The 21977-nt window shown below is 40.3% G+C and overlaps 1 protein-coding gene across 1 annotated transcript in view; it reads right to left on the bottom strand.

The window, feature by feature from the left end:
- The window catches only part of GABRR3 (gamma-aminobutyric acid type A receptor subunit rho3), a 46019-nt gene that overhangs the window by 6959 nt on the left and 17083 nt on the right, over positions 1-21977 (bottom strand). Inside the window, 7 exon segments of the mRNA XM_089909886.1 lie at positions 1039-1193; positions 1754-1767; positions 2144-2357; positions 8919-9071; positions 13133-13273; positions 14290-14372; positions 17796-18019. Coding sequence (XP_089766012.1) covers positions 1039-1193; positions 1754-1767; positions 2144-2357; positions 8919-9071; positions 13133-13273; positions 14290-14372; positions 17796-18019 — 984 coding nt within the window.

A 21977-nucleotide genomic window follows, 5' to 3' on the forward strand; every position in this document is an offset into this window, starting at 1 on the left:
TTCCAGAGGTTGGGAGGAGGGGGAAATGGGGAGTTGTTTAATGGGTACAGAGTTTCAATTTTGCAAGGTGAACACTTTCTGGAGATTGGTTGTATGGCAATGTGTATACTCTTAATACTATGAAACTGTACACTTAAAAACAATTAAGGGCTTCCCTGGTGGCGCAGTGGTTGAGATTCCGCCTGCCGATGCAGGGGACACGGGTTCGTGCCCCGGTCAGGGAAGATCCCACATGCCGCGGAGCGGCTGGGCCCGTGAGCCATGGCCACTGAGCCTGTGCGTCCAGAGCCTGTGCTCCGCAACGGGAGAGGCCACAACAGTGAGAGGCCCGCGTACCGAAAAAAAAAAAAGAAAACAAAAACAATTAAGATGGCAAGTTCTATGTTATGTATATTTTACTACAATTGAAAATAAAAAATAATTTTTAAAGTGAACAATGCTTATTAATTCAAAAGAATATCTTCTGGGGTACACAGAAGACTGTGAACAACCCGATCAAGTGAAAAAAACATGCAGGTAGTGCGAGCACATGTGCTTTGTGGTGGGGTGGGTGGAGGTGGGGAGTCAGAGGACTAGCTAGAGGCGGCCGAAATTACTACAGTGCCTCTGTCGTGGGTTCACCACTCCCCACATGAAAACAAAACAAAACAAAATAAAACAAGAACAAAATTCTCCTCCTCATCACACATTTATCTCTTTCACTTCACAGCTTATCTAATCATGGCTCTTCACAGTGTGGCTATGGATTGGCAGCAGCCAGGGCTTAGAAATGCAGACCCTCAGCTCCCACCCCAGACCTATTGAACGAAAATCTTAACAAATCCCAGGTGATGCGTACATGCCGATTACTGCATACTCGTCTAAAAGCTCCTGATTTTCTCACGCCTGCATAGCGGTCACTGTGGGTATGTATGTGACAGAGACTCATACTTCCATGCTGTCAACAAAAGAAACTAAAGCATCTGCAATGAAGCAAAATCAGTTTCTATTACAGCTTTGACTCAAAGGATATGAAATAAAAGACTGAAGTAGCATTACAGGAGATCTGAACTGCGACTGCAGCTCTGCTGGCTGTGGATCTTTTGGCAAATCACCAGAGATAATCATCGCAAGGCCTACATCATGGAGTTGATATGAGGGCTCAGTTCCAGAAGAGGATATACAAATGCTCTGAAAAGTATGAAATACTCTCACTAGAAATATAAAAAAAAATTAAATAATGTTTTGGGTGTGTATAGTCATTATAAGAATTTCTTAAACCAGTGTGAATATATCACATTAAAATTGCACATATATATATACACATATACACACACACATATATATAGCAAACAAATTGATTTGATCAGTTAGGTTTCTGAAGTAAAATATCATGTGTCAGTTCTCGTAATAACAGGAAGTTGGTGCCCCACCCCTTTGTGAAATGAAGCAGGGAGAGAGCAATCTATCCAGATTGATAATGTCCCAAGGAACAGGTGATAACATTTAGGCCCAGAAGGTACCTTATTCCCAGTACACTGTGAAGAGAAGAACCTTCCCTCGTGCTCTACCACTCTCCCGAGTGACTAGAAAAGAAAAATAAATCCTAGCTCTTGGTGGAGATCGATCATTGATTGGTTGAGAGCACAGCCTTTGGAGTCAGGGTGCTCCAGAAACAAATCCTGATTCCTCTCAAGCTGTGTGACCTTGGTCAAGTTACTCCCGCATCTGCTCCTATTTCACCTCCGTAAAATGAAGGTGATAAAGTACCAACCTCTTGGAGTTACTCTGAGAATTAAAAGACATAATACGTTGGATGGTTAGCACAATGCCAATATATAAGAAACACTCATTAAATGTTAGCTATTATTATTAGCAGCATCATCACCTACTTGCAAGGATGCGATTTGTGCATCAAACCCTTCTTTTCAAGGGTTAGAGTCAGTGGAGGGGAGCACACTGGGAGAAATTCCTCACGCAGAAAATCTCTTGGCAAAGGCGAATGAGGATGCTGAGGAAACCAACCGGCACAGAGCAGAAAGAATAAAGTTCAATATCAAATTGTCATCACCCCATAAACGTGCATCTTGCCAAGGCACATGGACTTCACACGAGGGTTGCAATGCTGTCAGGAGAGGGCATAGATGAGGGTAGTCTTTTTCACATTCCGGAAAGGATACAACAGTCAAAAGAAGGCAATACCTTCTCTGTCTTCACTGTGGTGAGGTAGTTCACGGCTGCGTACTCAAGGGCTGACAGGAAGACAAAGAGGGAGCTAACCCACAGGTACACGTCCACGGCCTTGACGTAGGACACCTGGGGCATGGAGGCGCACACCCCAGAGAGGATCGTGGACATGGTCAGCACCATGGTGATTCCTGCCATTTGAGAACAGTGACGAGTTCAGTGACATAACCATTCAGCTCCAGGTGCTGGTGCTGCATGACGCCAGGGGATACATTTCCAGACTGACACCTGGTGATCAAAGGCGTGTGTGTGTGGACGGAATCCCAGCATGTTAACCTAGTGCACGGCTTGCGCCTAAGCAAGAAACTCTGCTTGGATTTCTCTTTCCATCTCATTTTCTCACCCTCACCCCCACTGTCTGTGACGTCTCCTTCCCTCCAGCTAAAGTCTCCACGGAGTCAGACTTGTCTTTAAGGATCCATTGCTTCCCACCCTCAGTTGGGCCTCTTCTAACCATCCCAGGAAGGTAATAATGTATTCAAGTTTTAAAAATTCTTCTGAGAAAGAAATTCTAAAACCATTTCCACTACCCTTCCCCATCATTTCACAACTTCTACTGTTCAGAAAGCGTCATGTCAATCTTTAATCTTTCATTTGTCAGGGAGTGATCTTTAGCAGCATTAAAGATTGCTTTCTCTGTATTTTTCTTTCATATAGAATACTTACAAGCCATCGTTATTGGTATCACTTTGCCCCTGGTTACCGAAACTACAATTCAGTTGAGATTCAGAACGGAAGTGTGTTAGTGGAGGCTGGGTTCAGTGTAAATATTTACTAAGCAACTGCTAAATGCCACTTACTTTTTGCGCCTCCCCTCCCTTTCCCTTGTTGTCCAGTACTCCTACCACTTTCCTTCTCTTCCCTTCCTCTCCCTGACCACTGCCTTCCCCTTCCCTTTCCTTTTCTTCTCTTCCTTTCCCTTCTTTAATCCCTGCCATGGGCGTCAGAGGTAACGAGATCAATGTTCTGGGGGACAATGGAGAAAGAAGTGACTCTGAGACTTCCTTAATAAAATGCCAGCCTTGGGGAGGGCTACTCTGTGTCTACACTAATTTCTCAGAGGCATACTGCAAGAGTACTGCCTGGAGAGAAAGTAAAGTATCGTAAATATTTGAAATGTACACTGGCTGGCATGGTTTTATTTATTAACTTCCCACCAGGGACGTGCAGATGGAATCCTTAATGATTTTTATAAGTTGTGAGGACATTTTAATGTTAACAGACAGAGTCCCGAACAGCAGGAGGAGCACTGCGATTTACTCCTAAATGTACAGACACAGCACGTGGACAGCTTTCACCCGCACATTTCTACCTTTTCAACAAATTCTATAATTCTGCAAGGTTCTCATCTGAGGGAGGCCCATATCAAAGACAATGACAGTGCTACAGAGCTATTCAATTTCAAATTAAGTTTTTCCTTTGGATGACCCAAACCAATGCAATTTGGCAATTTGATAGTCACCATAGGAGGGCCTGGAATCTCACCTTCACACTGATTTGAACTCCAGGATAAGAAACCTAAAAGCTTCTCTAGCACTTACCATGAAATGCAGGCCACTGACCCACTGAGTCTCAGGTTTCCCCAACGATGGTAGTATCAATAATCTGCGTCTCGGTGGAGGCTGCTTGCATTCCTTGCTACATAAACGTGGAGATGCGAACTTTTTATTAATGGATCAGGTGTGTGTATAGCTGAAGCTGAGATTAATAAATAAAACTTGCTTGCCTTTATTGAATATTTACCCGCCACAAACCTAGGTAAATATTAACCACATGTTGCAGAGGAGCGCGGCTAATGAGCCTGAGTTTGGTCAGGAGCAGGACTGAAACCTTTCTCTCTGAGTGTAGAACCATGCTCTTTTCATGCAGACCTGTGGCCTCTCATTCTGAACCTGTAGAGGAAATTTCCTTTTGTTTTGTTTTGGTTTGTTTTTGCGGTACGCGGGCCTCTCTCTGTTGCGGCCTCTCCCGTTGTGGAGCACAGGCTCCGGACGCGCAGGCTCAGCGGCCATGGCTCACGGGCCCAGCCGCTCCGCGGCATGCGGGGTCCTCCCGGACCGGGGCACGAACCCGCGTCCCCTGCATCGGCAGGTGGACCCTCAACCACTGTGCCACCAGGGAAGCCCTCCTTTTGTTTTTAAGATTATAAACCAATTTCTATATATGGAGTATCTCTGAGACAAGATGCTGTAAAATTGAGTGTAGAATTATGTCAGGAAGCATGAAGGTACTTTGTGCTTTACAAGAGGCCAAAAGTCTTACTCCTGTCAGGATTTCCCTGGTAAAACCGTGAAAACTGTGAAAATCCTAAATGAACATTCCTATTTAGGAATGTTTACCTCATTTGTTCAAAAATGTTGAAATGTTTTCTCTTACTGGTTTTCTAAGATATGGAAGATAGAACTTGAATTTTTTTCAGTGAACAGTAACATGAAGCTTAATGGACAAAATAAGGGTTTAGAAAAACACACAGATACATGTTCTTGTCATGTATTTTAAATTGATGACTGTTGGGTCAATAAAAGGCAATTGCATTATCTGTATTTGCCAGACAGCAATAAACTAGCAGTCATTTTCTTTAGAAAGGTGCTTAGTCCAACTAATTTTTGGTAGCTTTATTTATTTTTAAACCAGCATTCTAGACTTTCCTCTTTAAAAGGAGCAAACAGAGAGAGGGAGAGACAGGGAGACTGGGGAGAAGGGAATGTTGAGTACAGGGAGTAAGGGGTGAGAAAACTGATATATAAATTCCTAAAGCAATAGGACTTGAGGTGAGGAGTATTACAGCTACATTAACCACACTTTGTCTTGAGCCACCCCTTAGAAATACATTAAAGTTAGCATCCCAATAAAGGAGTTTTGAATTATAGGAAGTGACCATTTAGTCAAAGAAAGGTCCTGTGTTGGGATTAGAGAATTATTTTCCCACCTACTGAAATTGCTATGCATAGTTAGGAAAGTGTTATGAGGCAATAGTTAGTCTGGCTTCTGGGACTCAACTTCCCTGAGCCTCGCAGTTTCACTCACCATATTAATTCTTAAGGACACATATGAAATCCAAAGAGTCCTGCAGTTAGGGGAGAATTATTCATCTATCTTTGTGTTTCATTGGCTATTTTTTGCCATATATGATGGAGAGGTTCATTGACCTGTGTGAAAGCGGTAGGGCCTGCAGACGTCACTTAGAACTACTGAGTCAGTTCACCCCTTCAGTGGCTGTGTGGTGGGGAGCTCTTTTGAAGGAATAGGTGTCTACATTCATCTTTAAATGAGCAAAAACATTTTCCCTGTAGGCCTAGGCAGAAGAAAAATATTAAGTGATGTGAGGGAGAGAAACATAGGCTGGATATCCAAATACCACTCTATGGCCAGAAAGTAACAACCATTATTCCACAAAGGTGGTGCCAGAGTCCGTGGCACAGAAGTTCTGGTTACTTCTATAATGGTAAAATGAATAGCTCCTAAGTATTTACTTTTCCAGGTATACGGGATATCCTCTGTTAGACATTTTGCTTTATGAATGACTACATGCCTGAAAGTTTTAGTTGCCTTTCTCTGCCATGTTTATTTCCTGATAAATGACCCCATTACTTCATACATTGTACATGAACGGCATACCCCAGCAGGGGGGTCAAAACAGGAACGATGGAGACAAGGAAAGAAGGAGGGAGATAGAAAGGAGAGGAGAACCCTCCATGAGGGTTAAAACATCCTTGAACAGCTTGTAATAGTCTCACACCAGATCGAATAGAAACATAGAATGGTATTTTAACCCATTACACATTCCAAGTTATGATAGCTATTGTCTCTTATGAGAAGTGCCTAATCACAATTGATACTTTTGTGCTGTTCAGCTTCCATTGTTCTTTATCTGAAACGTGACAAATGTGGAAGGGTCTTAACCAGCAAATGATTCATCCTCAATCAGCAAATGAACCCAAATGTGGAAGAGTCTTAATGAATCATCATTGTTTTCAGTTAGTAGCTAAAATACAGTTATTAAAAACATGGTGGGCTAAATACTGGTAGTTTAACAACTATGTATTGAGCACAAAATATGTGCAGGACACTGTGCCAGTCACGTAGGGACAGAAAAGAGGATAATAATGATCCTTTTCCTTAAGAAACTCATATTCTAATAGAGGAGACAAGATGAGCTACCAACCCATCCCATAACCGAACATGAAATAGAGGAAGTAGGGGTCTCAGGAGAGATACAAAGTGCTATGCGGTCCAAAGATGGGAGAGACCATATCTGCCTGGAACCATCAGTAAAGGCTTCTGGCTGTATAGAAATGGCTGAATTTGACAGAGAAAGACAGGTAGGGAGGGCATTCTAGGCAGAGTAAGAGCCAGAACAAATATATAGAGGTGAGATACACAGATAGGCATGAGGGCCTGTTTGAGAACATTGAACATTCAAATTGGTTGAAGCTTATTAGGGCTAGTATGTTGACGCAGGAGTATGATTGAAAATTTAGCAAATAAAAATACAGAACACTCAGTTATATTTCAATTTCAGATGAACAATGAGCAGTGTTTTAGTATCAGTATGTCCCATACAATATTTGGGATATACTTAAATGAAAACATTACTTGGTGCTTATCCAAAATATAGATTTAACCAAGTGTCTTGTATTTTATCTGGCAACCCTCAAGGGACACCTTGGATTCCAAGTTGAGTGTATTTACTCCAATGGCATTTGAGATGAGAGTATTGTGATCACATTTGCGTTTTAGAGATATCACTCTGGTCATAGGGGCAAGAAGAGAAGGAGGTGAAATAAGCTATTACAAGGCCTCTGCAAGCCCAAACTACATCTTTGTACAAATTAGTAAGAGGTGCCCCTTCCTCTGGAGGACGTCACCCCAAACCATGTCCCATGGAACTTGGGCTGGATTTCTGCTCCCTACTCCTCACTGGGTGCACTGAAAAATTAGGAGTTTTGGATTAACAGATACACGCTACTATATATAAAATAGATAAACAGCAAGGACTGACTATATAGAACAGGTTACTATACATAATATCTTGCAATAACCTGTAATGGGAAGGAATCTGAATCACTTTGCTGTACACCTGAAACTAACACAACATTGTAAATCAACTATACGTCAATAAAAAAAAAATTTAAAAACAGAGGGCAAAGTATCTTTGAAAGAACTTGAAGGTGGTAGGAAGGAAAAGCCTGAGAGGATAGCGGTGTTCTAGGAATACTACAGTTCTATTAAAAAGGAGAGGGACACTTCTTATTTGTATATTATTTTACATAAATCTGCATAGCAATTTCCTAACCCTGAGGAATCAGATGTAGACACAAGAAGCACAGAATTTCAGGGGCGACTTAAATGGATTTCAGTGTTCTCCATTCACCCCACACTGCCCTGGAACGAGCGTTTACTGCTGTCATTTTCAAAGTATAAGAGTTGAGCAGTCAGCTTCAGGGATCCCATTGAAAATCATATCCATAAACCTTTAGAGACCGAATGCCCTTCTCATTCTGTCTCGAGGGCTGGAAATAGGCCTTTAGTCTCCTCTTTTGGGTCTACACTGCCCTACTGCCCTACTGAGGTCAGGGCCAGGCTGCTCTGATGTGAAGGAACAGCCACAATAATTTAATTACTCATTCAGATAGTATGTTTCCTCTTGAAGACATTCAAGCCTCAAATGCTTGTAGATTGAAGCTTTTAATAGGGGAAAGAGGTGAACAAATTACTAATATTAATGACAATTTATGTCTTTCAAATGATCTTTTGAAGTATGCATATAATTTGTGAACATTAACTTAGAAATCACCCTTTCTGGAATGAATTGCATGATAATTACAATGATTATGAACCACTTATGGCAATCTTCTCTCTAGTTAGAGCATTACAGGTGAAAGAACAAAATCAACCAAAATATAGAGTTCTGCCCCAAACCAGCTAAGAAGGCAGGTGGGATTGACTCTTGGGATCCCACTAAGTAACATGTTATCTAAGTGCTTAGCTTGGCAACTCTACTTTGTAAGGACTCAATAACTGCTAAGTGGGTCATTCCCATAAATCTGTATGTGTGACAGTGGCAATATAACATATGTAGATAGAGGAGATAATATACCTGTTAATGAGGCTGGAAATGTTTCTCCATCTGAAATCTCTTGCCCACTAATGTGTCACCATACCTAAAATTCCACTGCAGCTGATTCTGATTTTAGCGTTTAGATTACGCCCTAATTTCTAACTAGTGCTCATGTTTCCAAATTCAAACATCCCCCTCTCCAAGAAGTAATTTATTAAGGTACCAGTATAGTGTGAATTGGTTTGAATTGAAATCTTCTGTGATGTACGGGTTTGTCAGGGAAAGTGAAATGAACTTGGGCAAGGGATAGGGAGGTTTTCCTGAAAGGGAGAAGAGAGACATTTATAAAGTGAGGCTGTTTATGCTTCATAATTTCACCCTCTCTCCTTACTATCATCCAGCTTTGGTCAGCTGGTGCAGCTTCATACCTAATGTCTGGATTCCCGAGGAAAGAGTCCAACTACAATTTGCCCTTGAGGCTGTCAAGCCAAGTACTGTAACCTGAGCCCACATCAGTAACTATCCCTACTAAACCATCAGTCTCTTTCCCTCTCCACTTATCACCCTTTTTATTTACCTTCCTCGACATTTCTCCCATATTAACATTTCACAAAGGTGTGGAAAGACTTACCCAAGGAAACTCTTGCAGGGACAGCTCTCTGGTCAATCCAAAATGAAACCCAGGAAAGCATTACCATCAACACAGCCGGGAAATAGCTTGGCAGCACGAAGAAGAAAATATGCCTCCTTAGCACAAAGTTGATGAAAAGCCTGTTGTACCAACCTATGAGAAAAAGCCAAAGTTTTAATCAGAACAGGCTTCTTCGTGGAAACCCCACACTTAGTGAAACAACCTGCTTCTTTAGACTCCAAGCTCTTAGGGAACATGGAACTTAACACACTCACCCTTGTTTACCCAGCATTGGCATAGGACCTGGGCCTGGCACTCCATCGAATGTTTGTTGAACTAACTGAACTGCAGTCTGTTTAATTATCTGACTCAAAAATCCTCCTTTAAATTTCATACCTGCTGTTCAGGGATGAATGGTAATTACATTTTATGGGATGGCCTTTAAAGACCTTTCTCCAAAATATACTGTGTTTGCAGTGTTTCTGCAGGTGAGAAAGTCTTCAGTACATGGCTAATGACTGATGCAATAGCCAATACACTATTTATTAGCTATAACAAATGAAATGAAATATATTATTTCATTTGTGAAGGATGTGAAGGAAAAGATTCACAGTAGCTACTAGGTCACTGGATTCCAAGTTAGGATCCAGACAGCTAGGGATTCAAAGAAGAGCTAGGGGGAGGGAGTATCCATAAACTATTTTTTATTATTTCAAAGTTTCACGGGTACCATTAATTTATCTATGATAAGTCTGCCAAAAAGTAGCCAAATGATGTTCTTTTGCTTGTTGTTGGAATTATATAAACTCACGTTGGTAATATTGATTAATTTGTGCTGATCAAAAGTACAAATTGTAGTCGCATCCACACACATTTTGTTCAGGTTTCCCTTTTCACATTGGCTGCAAGGAAGTTTAAAGCCATATTTTTGGACCATCTATAGGACTTCTCTGAGTGCCGTTCTCTAATAACCACATATATTCTATAACATAACTTGCCCTTGTTTTACATTTTTCTTTCTCACACATTTCTAATTCATATCATGCTTTATTTCACAATAGCTGTGATGTCAGTCTTATTAAACCTTTTCTAAAATAAGGCAGTAAATAATGAAATGATAAAAATGAAAGTATATCTTTTATAAATTAGTGGTAAGATTAATTTTTCTATGATAAATGCAGTTTACTTTGAGACAAAATCATTCAAATCACAGAGACTATAGGTCAAAACAATAAATAAAACTAAATCATAGATGTTGCAAAAGTGGTAAGATTAATTTTTCTATGATAAATGCAGTTTACTCTGAGACAAAATTATTCAAATCACAGAGACTATAGGTCAAAATAATAAATAAAACTAAATCATAGATGTTGCAAAGTTGGAGAACTCTTCTACTTCCTCAGTAGTAATTTCTTAGGTAACTCAAGATGGCAAACCTATTTAGACAGATTAGGTAAATATTTAGGCACTTAGTCTAAGATATACTCCTAGTCAATCCACACCGAATTGGCAGACTGCATGCCTAATATTCTACTTTTTTTTTTTTTTTTCCGGTACGCGGGCCTCTCACTGTTGGGGCCTCTCCCGTTGAGGAGCACAGGCTCCGGACGCGCAGGCTCAGCGGCCATGGCTCATGGGTCCAGCCGCTCCGCGGCACGTGGGATCTTCGCGGACCGGGGCACAGAACCCGTGTCCCCTGCATCGGCAGGCGGACTCTCAACCACTGCACCACCAGGGAAGCCCAATATTCTACTCTTAATTAACTGCTGGTTACCCTTCTCTTTCCTACTTGTTCTGAGTTTCTCTCACCACCAGTTGATATGTTTCAGGAACACCAAACAATTTTGTTACCAAGGCTAATAAAAGATACACTACATAGTGCATTCTAAAGTCAAAATATACATTTTTTAAGCTACTCATTGTCTTGTATTACCCATGTCACAGCCCACTTCATTATGGTTTGCAATTGAGAATTTTGATTATGGTTGTAGAGTGGAATAATAGCATCTCTGACGTTATAGCTTCATATAATTATTGTGAGATTAAAAGAGATAAGGAAAAGCTGTGAAAGTACTTCATAAAGAAAGACATTAATGCATATGGTTTTAAGTCTTGAAATATATTTAGGTAACGAGGTCCTTTCTTTACTCATAATTTTCTGAATTTTTTTTTTTTTTTTTTGCAACCCAGCAGGAGAAATGTTGCTCTGTCTTGCTGTTCTTCTGGGAAGGGGAGACTAGGGATGGTTTTGCTGTTGAAGCTGTAGCCAGGAAGAGCTCCCTTTACCAACCAGTAAAGGTAGTGCTGCTTTGAAAAGTTGTGGAGCCCTCATTTTGGGTAGTGCAATAAATAGAGTGTGAGTCCATTTTTCATATTTGACTTCTGATAACTTTCTAGCCCCACTTCCCCTTCTGTTCCACACCTGGGCAAGCTAGGAGGAAAGCCAGATGTTCCCTCTTTGGCACTGGTGGGAAGATCAAACCATGCAAACACTGCACCATTTAAGGGAATCCTCACCCTAGCCCCACTTTCTAACCACCATAGAACCCCAAGTCAGGCACCCTTTTCTGTTCTCTCAGACATTTTCAGACCTTCTCAGGAGCCTGCCCTGCTCTCTCTAGAAAACCTCAATATGTGAGTAATAAATCTCTTTATACCCTTTTGGCATGTGTGTGGCATCACAGTGACGTACTTGATTGATTGATTAATTGATTGATTCAGCTGCTATTTATTGAGCACCTATCATGCGCCAGGCACATTCTAGGTGAACAAGAGAATGGGGAAGAGATGGTGAACAAGGCAGACAGATCCCTGCACTCTTTCTAGTCAGGCACTCAGACAATAAGGCAGTCAAATAGAGATGTATTTCAGGACATGGTTAGTGATGTGAAGACAAGTACACATGGGGAATGGTGAGGAGGGAAGTCTATTCTAGATAGGATGGCTAGGAAAGCATTCTTTTTTTTTTTTTTTTTTTTTGCGGTACGCGGGCCTCTCACTGTTGTGGCCTCTCCCGTTGTGGAGCACAGGCTCCGGACGCACAGGCCCAGCGGCCATGGCTCACGGGCCCAGCCGCTCCGCGGCATGTGGGATCTTCCCTGACCAGGGCACGAACCCGCGTCCCCTGCATCGGCAGGCGGACTCTCAACCACTGCACCACCAGGGAAGCCCTAGGAAAGCATTCTTTGAGGAGATGATATTTGAACAAAGCTCTGAGCAAAATGAGGAAGCTGGTCATCAAAAAATCAGGGGAAAACATTCCAGGCAGAGAGAGAAAAGGCCAAAGCAGAAACCCTGCAGATGGAAAAAGATGGGTGTGTTTGAAGACACGCAAGAAGTAGGGAGAGGGGGCAGGGGTAGTTGTTGAGGTCAGAGCCTTAGGCAGAGAAAGATCATGTAGGGCCTTGCAGGCCATGGTGAGAAGCTTAAATTCTGCTGTAAGTTTGGTGGAAAAACACCAGAGGGCTTTGAACAGAGAAGAATTGTGCTGTTTATGTTTTCAAAAGAACACTCTGTCTGCTGTATTAAGAGTAGACTGCAGGGGCCGAGAGGAAGCAAGGCATCTAGTTAGAGGTGGTTATATGACGAAGACAGAAATCTGCACAGACGGTCCCTGACTTAAGACGATTTGACTTACAATTTTTTGACTTTATGATGGTATGAAAGCCATACACATTCAGTAGAAACTGTAGAAACTTCCAATTTTGAATTTTGATCTTTTTCCTGGGCTGGCCATATGCTCTTGTGTGATGCTGGGCAGCCGCAGCGAACCAGCCCCCAGTCAGCCCCAGATCACGAGGGCAAACAACCGATACACTTACAACGATTCTGCACCCAGGCAACCATTCTGTTTTTCACTTTCAATACAGTATTCAATTAGATTACAGAAGATATTCAACACTTTATTATAAAATAGGATTTGAGTTAGATGAATAAGTGTTCTGAGCACATTAAAGGTAAGCTAGGCTACTTATGATATTTGGGAGGTTAGGTATATTAAATGCACTTCAACCTATGATGGATTTATTGGGAGGTAACCCCATCGTAAGTTGAGGAACACCTGTATTGGAAAGGTAGAGGTGGCTGCCTATAAAAGAATGATGATGTTATTGGCCAAATGGGATGCTTGTTTGGACTTGGGTCTTTCCACTCATACTTTGCCGACAGTAGATGCTCAATAAATGCTGATGGATTGTCCACATAAAATACGGTACCTGTGCTGCTATAGAAAACAAATCCACTGGATGCACCGAATTCCTCGATGAAGAACTGAGAGAGCGAAATATGCTGGTCAGTATTCAGGGACTTGTTTCCATGTTTCCCGTACAGCATTAGATCCTCCTCATTGTAGGCATCTAAGACAAGAAAATAACATTCTTTTTATTGGAGTAAGCTCTTGTAAGTTCCATGAGGTCTATGACCATGTTTTATGCAGTTCTGTATCCCTGGGGTCTGGTCCAATGTCATGGCTCTGAAATATACGTTTGCCAATAGACTGATAATATCCACATCTTCAAAAAGAAAAAAAAAAAACCTCCAAAAATTAGACCCCGATTACTGGCATAGTGTGGCAGCTTTTTCTGTGCCCACGTGACGCATTAAAACTCTCCTAATAGCTGTCTCCATGTCTGTGTGTGCTGTGATGTCACAGCACCGCCTTTCACTCACAGGTCGGATGCCAAGTCTTTAGGGCCCTTTAGTTTTGTAGCTCTATTGGATGAAATTCCAGAGTGAGCTGGGCTTGTACAGAATTTTCTTCTGTAATCAAATACTATTATAGAGAGTTTCTAATGGATTTGGGGAGGAGCATCTATGTAGGAGACATCCATTGAGATTCCCAGCATTTACCCACATTATGGAAAACTGCAGTCAGCTTTTAAGATATCATGTCAAAAATAGCTGGTGGGTCAAATTGACAGGGAGCTGGCTCAGATGCCCTCTGACAGGGCTTTGATTAGGAGGTTTAAGTCTAGAGCTGGGTTTTTCCAGGGAAACAAAGCACACTTAATGGAAGACTGGGATTTATACGGGAACATAAATGGCAGAGCTTTCTAAATCTGCCAGTCTCTGTTAATAGCATTAGCAAGAATACAACTTTTTAGGGAGCTATTCCTTTAAAATCATTGTGGAAACTGCAGAATATGTAGTTATCAAAGCATATTTTTCCTTGAATCTTCTATCTTCTCATTTGAGAGAAAATTTGCCATCATGATTCTTACTAAAAAACCAACCAACCAACCAACCAACAAGCTGTTTTGGACAAATATATTTATCAAGATGTTTACATGCTTGTTAAGAGTATGCTTATTTATATGCAAGTATGTGATGGTGTGTTCAGACCACACACACTCCATAGGGAAGTAAGACTTACAGCTTTCCAGTTCAAGGGAACAATTTTGAGTGTCAAGTGGAAACCTGCTGAAATCCATAAAGCACATTGCTGTAACAGTTATCCTATAGCAAGAATGAGAAAAAGAAAACTGCAGATCATTTAACCACATGGTCAAATAAGCAATGCAGCATTGAAGCTCTCTGACACTTTTGAGTGCCTTTCAAGACTAATGCAAAACAGGTGTTACCATCTTCTTTTCAAGTAACCCATAAGGAAGCAAACCCAGGAAGGTAGGTGATTTGCTTAAGACACAGTTAACGAGTGAATTCCTGCCCTAATAATTGCTTCTGATCTCACCATTCCCTGCGCAGCCTCCTCTATATTTTCTGGGTGTTTTCAGAAAAACACACTTCAAAGTGAGAAGGCTTTTAAATAGATTTAAATATTTTCTGCTTTCTGGAAGATGCAAACTTAAATAGTTTCCAGTAATAAAGAGCTGGAATGGTGGTAATAAAAACCTATGAGTAAAGGTTTCTTTCACAAAGCAAGTTTACCTGAGGAAATTATCTTTCCAGGAGTGAGGGGAAAGCCTGGAGCATTTTCAGTTATAGATCTACGTGCTATTACGCATGTAATTCAGGTGCTATTAAGTTGAAAGGCTTGCATACTGATGAGGACTGTTTTTTCAAATTTTATGTCCTTTTAGCTTTTCCTGGCTTCAGGCAGAGGCTGTTGAACTTTGGTACCCGCAATAGCAGATCAGAGGTTCCTTAAAAGGCCCCTGAGCAAGTCTGCAAAAAACAAAGGCAACAGCTGGTCCAACCCATGGTGTATCCAAGTTAATCAGAGGAGTAGAACCATTTTATCTGCCGGGGGTTGAATTCTACCATCAATAGTCATGCAGCAAAATGCCAAGCCAGGGAGATGTCTGGATAACTTTGTGTCACAAAACATATTCATTTTGGCATCTTCCTTGTACTTTAAAGCTGGAAAGGACTTCTGAAATCTTTGAGTCGACTTCCTTCAGAGTACATATGAATAAATTAACAACCAAGGAGATTAGGCAGGCACTATTAAAGAAAAAACTATGCATGATACTTGTTAAAGAATGGTAAGGCGGACTCTATTTAGGAGGGCTACTATAATTTTTTTTTAATGGGTAACAAAGATTGGGCTCAACTCCAAATATAATCAGTGGGAATTTATAGTGAAGGAAGAGGGAGTGGGGTAGAGGTGCGGAGGTCAGTGGATGAACAATTACCAAGAGGAAACATCAGGGCTTGGGGGATTCTGGCTAAATGGACCTAACAGGATTCTTGCTGAAGGGGGGCCAGGGTGATCAGATATCAGCTGGGGGTTAGGGGGTGGATGAGGAACCTCATCAGATATGGAGGGTGATCAGATATTGAGAATGGGGGAGCAGGGCCTAGGTGAGAAGAGAGTTCAGAGGAGACTGAGTAGAACTTGGTCAAAGAGAGAATCTTTGTCAGTAGACGGTGTCAGAACCAAGCCTGAAACCAGGTGACTGGCTGGGCTTCAGCTGGCTCTGCTGTCAGCTGAAATAGCTGTGCAGACAACAGTTTTGAGTCCTTCTGTGTTGGGGGATCTCCAAGACCAAGCTCAGGTTCAATGCTTCACTAGAAGGATTCACAGAACTCATCAAAGCTGTTATACTAACAGTTAATGGTTCATTGCAATGAAAGGATACCAGTTAAAATCAGCAATGAAATAAGATGCATAGGGTGGGTTCCAGGAGAGACCAGGAGCAAGTTTCCAGCTGTCCTGTTCTAGTGGAGGTATATGGACAGTGCTTACTTCTCCTAGCAATGATGTGTGACAACATGCACGGACAATTGCCAACCAGGGAAGCTACTTAAGCTTTGGAGTCCAAAGTATATATTAACTGAAGGTTGGTCACATAGTTATGGCTGACCTTAGTCTGTAGCTCCTCCAGAGATCAAGTTGATACCGTGTGGCTCAAGGCCTCCGGGTAAACAAAGACATACTTATCAGGCAGGATATTCCAAGGGCTTGTAGGTTATTTCCCAGGAACCAGGCAAGAGCTAAATCTTTCTTTGGAATGTGCAGGGTAAGGATAATCCACTGAGTTAATTCTCCAGTGGATATCGCCTCATCAAAATAATTAATTTAAATCAGTTGACTCCTTGGCCAGATGCTGCCAATAGGCTTCTGATTCCTAGGAATGCTTGATTCCAGTACTTATTAGAGTCCTATGTTACTTCTGATTTAAAAGTCCTATGGAAAGTAGTATTTTTCTTTAATTTCATTTTTTTTTTAAAAAAGCATATGAAACATCTGGTAATAGCACCCTTGTACTAAAGTGAGCAAGGTGTTTTTAATGAACAAAAAGAATCTGTATTGGTTTCCTATTTCCATTGTAACAAATTACCATAAACTTGGTGGCTTAAAACAACAGAAATGTATTCTCTCACAGTTCTGGAGGCCAGAAGCCTGAAGTTAGTATCACTGGACTGAGATCAAAGTGTTAGAAAGGCCCTGCTCCCTCCGGAGGCTCTAGGGGGGAGATTCATTCCTTGCTTCTCACAGCTCCTGGTAGCTGCCAGCATTCTGGGGCTGGTGGTTGCATCACCCCAATCTCTGGCTTCATGGTCACACTGCTTTCTACTCTTCCATGTATGTCAAATCCTTCCTCTGCCTTTCTCTTACAAGGATACGGATGATTGCATTCAGGATCCATCCAGATAATCCAGAATAATTCCCCTATCTCAAGACCCTTTATTTAATCACATCTGCATAGATCCTTTTTCTTTTTCGATATAAAATAACCTTCACAGGTTCCGGGGATTAGGGCATGGATAACTTTGGGGAAGATAATTTTTTTGGTTTTTTTCAGTTTACTACTGAATCCTTCTGGGATTTCTAAGACATAAAAAAAATGAATTGCTTAGATTTACCAAACATTTTTAAGATTACCTATGGTAAGCCACTCAGTAAGCACAGGACTCAGGCTTAAAAACATATGGTATATTAAAGATGGAGGGATATTATAGCATAGTGTCAGAACAAATGTTTTAAATTAAAATTTTTTTTTCATTTTCAAAATTTTTTAAATGAAGAAACTAGGGGTAACTTGGATGATGACTATATATTCCTGTGAAAAATGCAGGAGATAGTTAACAAAATTATTTAGTTGATCCAAGATTCCAAGACTGCTTGTTGGGGTGCAGGGTGGGGTAGAGTTGGTGAGGAGGAAAGGTAGTTTTGTATACTTATAAAATTGTGGGCCAGATTCTTAAGGATTTCCATAATTCAGCTCCACTCTGTCCAACCTTATTTCCTATCATTCTCCAATACATGCCCAGAGTGGGTACCGTTAGACTAGGAAACCATTCTTTAAAACCTGGAAGTTAGAACCAGGAAAAATCACATCTTCCGCTTGTGTCCCAAGCTCCAGCATTACTAAATACAGCAATATTGGGAGTTTAGCCTGAAGTGAGGCCCATCAGCTTTGGTGTAGATGGTGTGGTATAAGGAAGCCAAAGGCAGTCGACAGCCCTCCTTACCTGACGCTGAAGAGGACATTTCCATCAGGGTGTACACACAGCATGATGTTCTCCACAGTTGTATCATGGATGAAGGATCTCTTCGAATGGACAAAAAAGATATCAGGCACCCAAATCTTTCTGATTAATCTGTGATCAAAAGTCATGCTTTTGTTGGTTTTGCTGGGAAAGGCAAGTCTTTCATCTTTCCACTAATGCCTGAGATAAAAAGTCATTGTAAAGTCCTAGGTAGAGAGAAACAGAGACAAGTCAAGGTCAGTAGGAATATAGTTCAGGATGACCAATCAATACTATTAGTCTAGATTGGTTTCCACGGGTGTTAGTGACCTGTCCGTGAATAGCTTATATTTTCAAGTAGATTTAGAATGAAGCTACTGAGCTTCAGTCACAGAGCCTCTCCCTCACCTGGACTCTGGTAAATGTTGAGAGTTTCTGAAAACCATCAAGTATTCAAGTTGGTGAAGGGAAACAGGTTATAACTGGGAAGCATTTCTACCTAAGCACTCTGGTAAATCACCTAAAGAGATCTCAGAAGAAAGGAACCTGAAACTCCATGGTCTGGTATTTTATTTTGATTTTTTTCTCATTATAAATAAATATTCACTTTTGTGATTGATTTTGTATCCATACATTTATATTGTTTTTGTTTTAAAGAAGCCCTCCCCAAGTTGAAAAAACTACAGTCCCACAAAAACCTGGACACAGCCTTTATTGGAGCTGTTAGTGGAAAGCATGTTTTCAGAGGTTCTGAAAAAGCGACAATGATCTCCCTCTTCTTGAGAGACAGAAAGAATGCCAGGAAATGGTGGTGCTGGAATTTTAGTGTGCAAAAGAATCACCTGTGAATTCGTTAAAATGGCACATTCCCCAGAAGCTAGTTCCCAGAGATTCTGACCCAGTATGGCTCAGGTATTTGAATTGTTAATGTGTATTCCAGTTGTAAGGAGGTAAGGATGAGAGGGAAAAGCTATATTAACATTATGTTAGCAGAAAAAAAAAATGGTTAGTCAATAATTTGAGTTTTATTTGGCTCTCAGATACGACATTAAATATTTTGTTTGAACAGAAATTCTCCTATCTTCGTCCAAGTCATTGGGTGTGGGCAATGACAACGTGTTTTACATTTCCCAAATGCTTACTTCATACTATCATTTATTTCCCAACAACACTCCTATTTTTCTTGAAATAACACGTATAATAGAACTTTGACATTTATTACACAAGCAAAGAACAAATCTCAGTAAACCACAAATAAGTCATCAAGCAATGATGAGCTCATTTGTTTTTCTTAGGATCAGAATAGAGGTACATTGTATTCTTGCTCTGCGTTAATCTGGGAGCATCAGCCCTGTGTAATTTTGGATTACAGTGAGGGTGAATAAATAGAATGGTTCATTCATTACCGTAACACTACTCCACAGGGAATCCTGTGGGTTACTGCATGGATTGCTTTAATGAGCATATATTTGGTTTTAGATGCTCAGTCTGATCAGAAGGGCACTGGGCAAATACTGAGCCTATGAAGTCAAATGGCAGACATTGGTATATACATGTCAGTGGTACATCAGCGTCACCACTAGTTGGCACTATCATGAGAAGCGGGCTGAACAGCCTGTTTTGAGGCGAGCAGGACAAAACTAAAAGGGATCGAAAGTGAATTCAGGGTGGGACAAGGGAGCATGGGAAAATGATAAATGAGAAGCAAAAGAAGCCAACACTGGAGGTCACTGATGATTTTTTCAAATTAGGCATGGAGAATGCAGACCAGTTTTTGCTGATACTGAGTACTAAGGTTGAACTTATTCAGGAGAAAAGGATGAGGTCCAGTTTTGGGGGCTGTGGGGTAGACACAACGAGATTTTTAGATGCAGACTGGGTCATTCAGGTATCACTTAGAGATTATGCCAGGAGAGGCGAAATGAGAGCCTGCTTCTGGAGCACAACAGGCTCAAGAAAATGTCACTAAAAGCCACTTTTGGTAAGGGAAGAGCCAATGCTTTCTAATCAAGGCATTTTTGAATAGTGGGTACTAGTGGTGCTATTCCCTCTGGGAGTAGGGTGCTTAAAATGAAGGAAGTTTCATTTAAGGTTTGATATTGAACTGAAATAAATATTAAATTAGATAATGACAAGGACTAGAAGGACATTAACTGAAGACTGAAACCAGATGTTGGGCCATAGAAGATCTTGTTTAGACTTTTCTGGAATTTTTATGTGTCCTGTAATTTTCATTTAGTTAGCATTTGGATGGCAATGACTAGTTGAAGGAATCACTATAAATAAAAATATTAATTAAGTTTACATATGAAAAGATTATTTGCTCTTTCAATTTTAAGTGATTTATATTTTCTAGGTCCTGCTTCCTTAAGAGATCCCTACTTTATTCTCTCTCTTTCATTCTCTTCTTTTGTAAAAAAAATTATCTTTGTGGTAATTGCATACTAAAAATAATATATAGAATCTAAATTTCAATACTTAATTCTATGAAAAACACTATATATAAGCCACAGTTCATATATCAAAAATACTTTTATTCCAAAAAATATCTCAAAGCAACTTTTGAAAATTTCACAAGAACACACATGTAAAAGATTCCAGAAAAGGGAACAAAATGCAAGGATTAACATACATGAAATGACCAGATTAGATAAACAACAAACTAAATCTTTCCAGATGGAAAACGGAGTTTGAAACTAATTCATATCTTCTCTATTCATGGAGGGGGTATTCCCTGGTTTTATTTTTATCACCCTCTAGCCCCCTGCAAAAACCAAGCTTCCATATTCAAAGTAGAAAATGAAAGACAATAAGCGTTTGGCTAAGAGTTGCAACTTCAGATGTCTCCCTGGACCAGGACCTGGCAGGAAACACCAATGAACGAAGCAGGATGAACCTAAGGGGAAAGCCAGGCATGGGTTCCAGGGCAAACTGGAGGGCACAGGCCCTATCTAACGGCATTCACAAACTGTCTAAAACTTGGGGGGAGGTAGGAACAAATCCAAAATTGAAACCACAACCAAAACCAAAACATGTTCAAAGCTGCATCCTACCGGTGAGTACCTGTTAGGGCCCTTGTCATTAATAGTTGCACATAGTGTAATGTTGATAGGAAACAAAAGAAAGACAACTACAGGAGATGATAGAAAAGACAACACAACTGAAGAGAACAAAATTAGATGGAAAGAGTGATTCAAATATAAGAATATACACCACTTAGGTAAGAACAAGGAAATGGACATTGAAAATTTGAAACTATAACACACTTTTTATTTGGCATAGAAAAATATACTAAAATGGGCTACACAAAGCTCTGAGACACTAACAAATTAACAGAATAGTAGTAGGTAAAAAGGAATTACATCAATAATGTATATGTTTGTGCAAGTAAGTATTATTCTTAAAGTACCTGAAAAAAGCTTAAAATTACTTAAATGAAACACAATTCTGGTAATTATGTAGACTCGGTAGTTCTAAAGTGGGAGAAAAGGAAATGGAAAAATTATGGTAGGGGATATTAAAACATAAATATAGCTAAAATGGTAAAACCAGGTTAGGGGGAATGGGGAAGAGGAAACAAAAAAGCAAAGTATATAAAATGGCAAAGGAAACAGGAAAAGGCTAAAAGGAAAATGATAATAATCAGTTTAAAGTTTTAAGTGATGGTGGTTTGCAAGTACTACTCCATAAAAATGGCAAATATTTCAGTGCAAAAATAAAATAAGGGCAGTCTCTTCTGGATTTCTAGAAACTCTAAGGGAATGGACAAACTTTTCTTAATTTAAATTTTTAGTGCTATGAGTTTAAAAAATCCTTTGTTCTCTGCTATTGTTTGTCTACAGATAAGCAAAGTTAGTATTAACTGAAAAATCTGGAAGCATTCTATCAACCCAGATTCAGGTGTTTATCATTTTGTGGGTAAGGACTCATGGTTGTGACTTCATATTTCACATATATTATGATCACCCTTTCTTCTTGTGCAATTGTTTCTGGTTCATGTCACATAGCTAAATATATCATGTCCTTCAGTGCTCCACCACTGTAAAGCCATTAGAAGGAAAAGAGAAGAGGAGGAAAGGAATGAGAATTTTAATCAGAGGTAGAAAGAAGTGGATAGAAGAGAGTAAAGCAACTTCAACTTTATTAAGCAAAGTAGGAAAAATAAGTAACATACATAATTAAGAT

This window comes from Delphinapterus leucas, chromosome 4, assembly GCF_059928025.1.
Source record: "Delphinapterus leucas isolate spDelLeu-1000000601 "Yukka" chromosome 4, BTC_Dleu_Yukka2, whole genome shotgun sequence".
NCBI classification, from domain to species: Eukaryota; Metazoa; Chordata; class Mammalia; order Artiodactyla; family Monodontidae; genus Delphinapterus; species Delphinapterus leucas.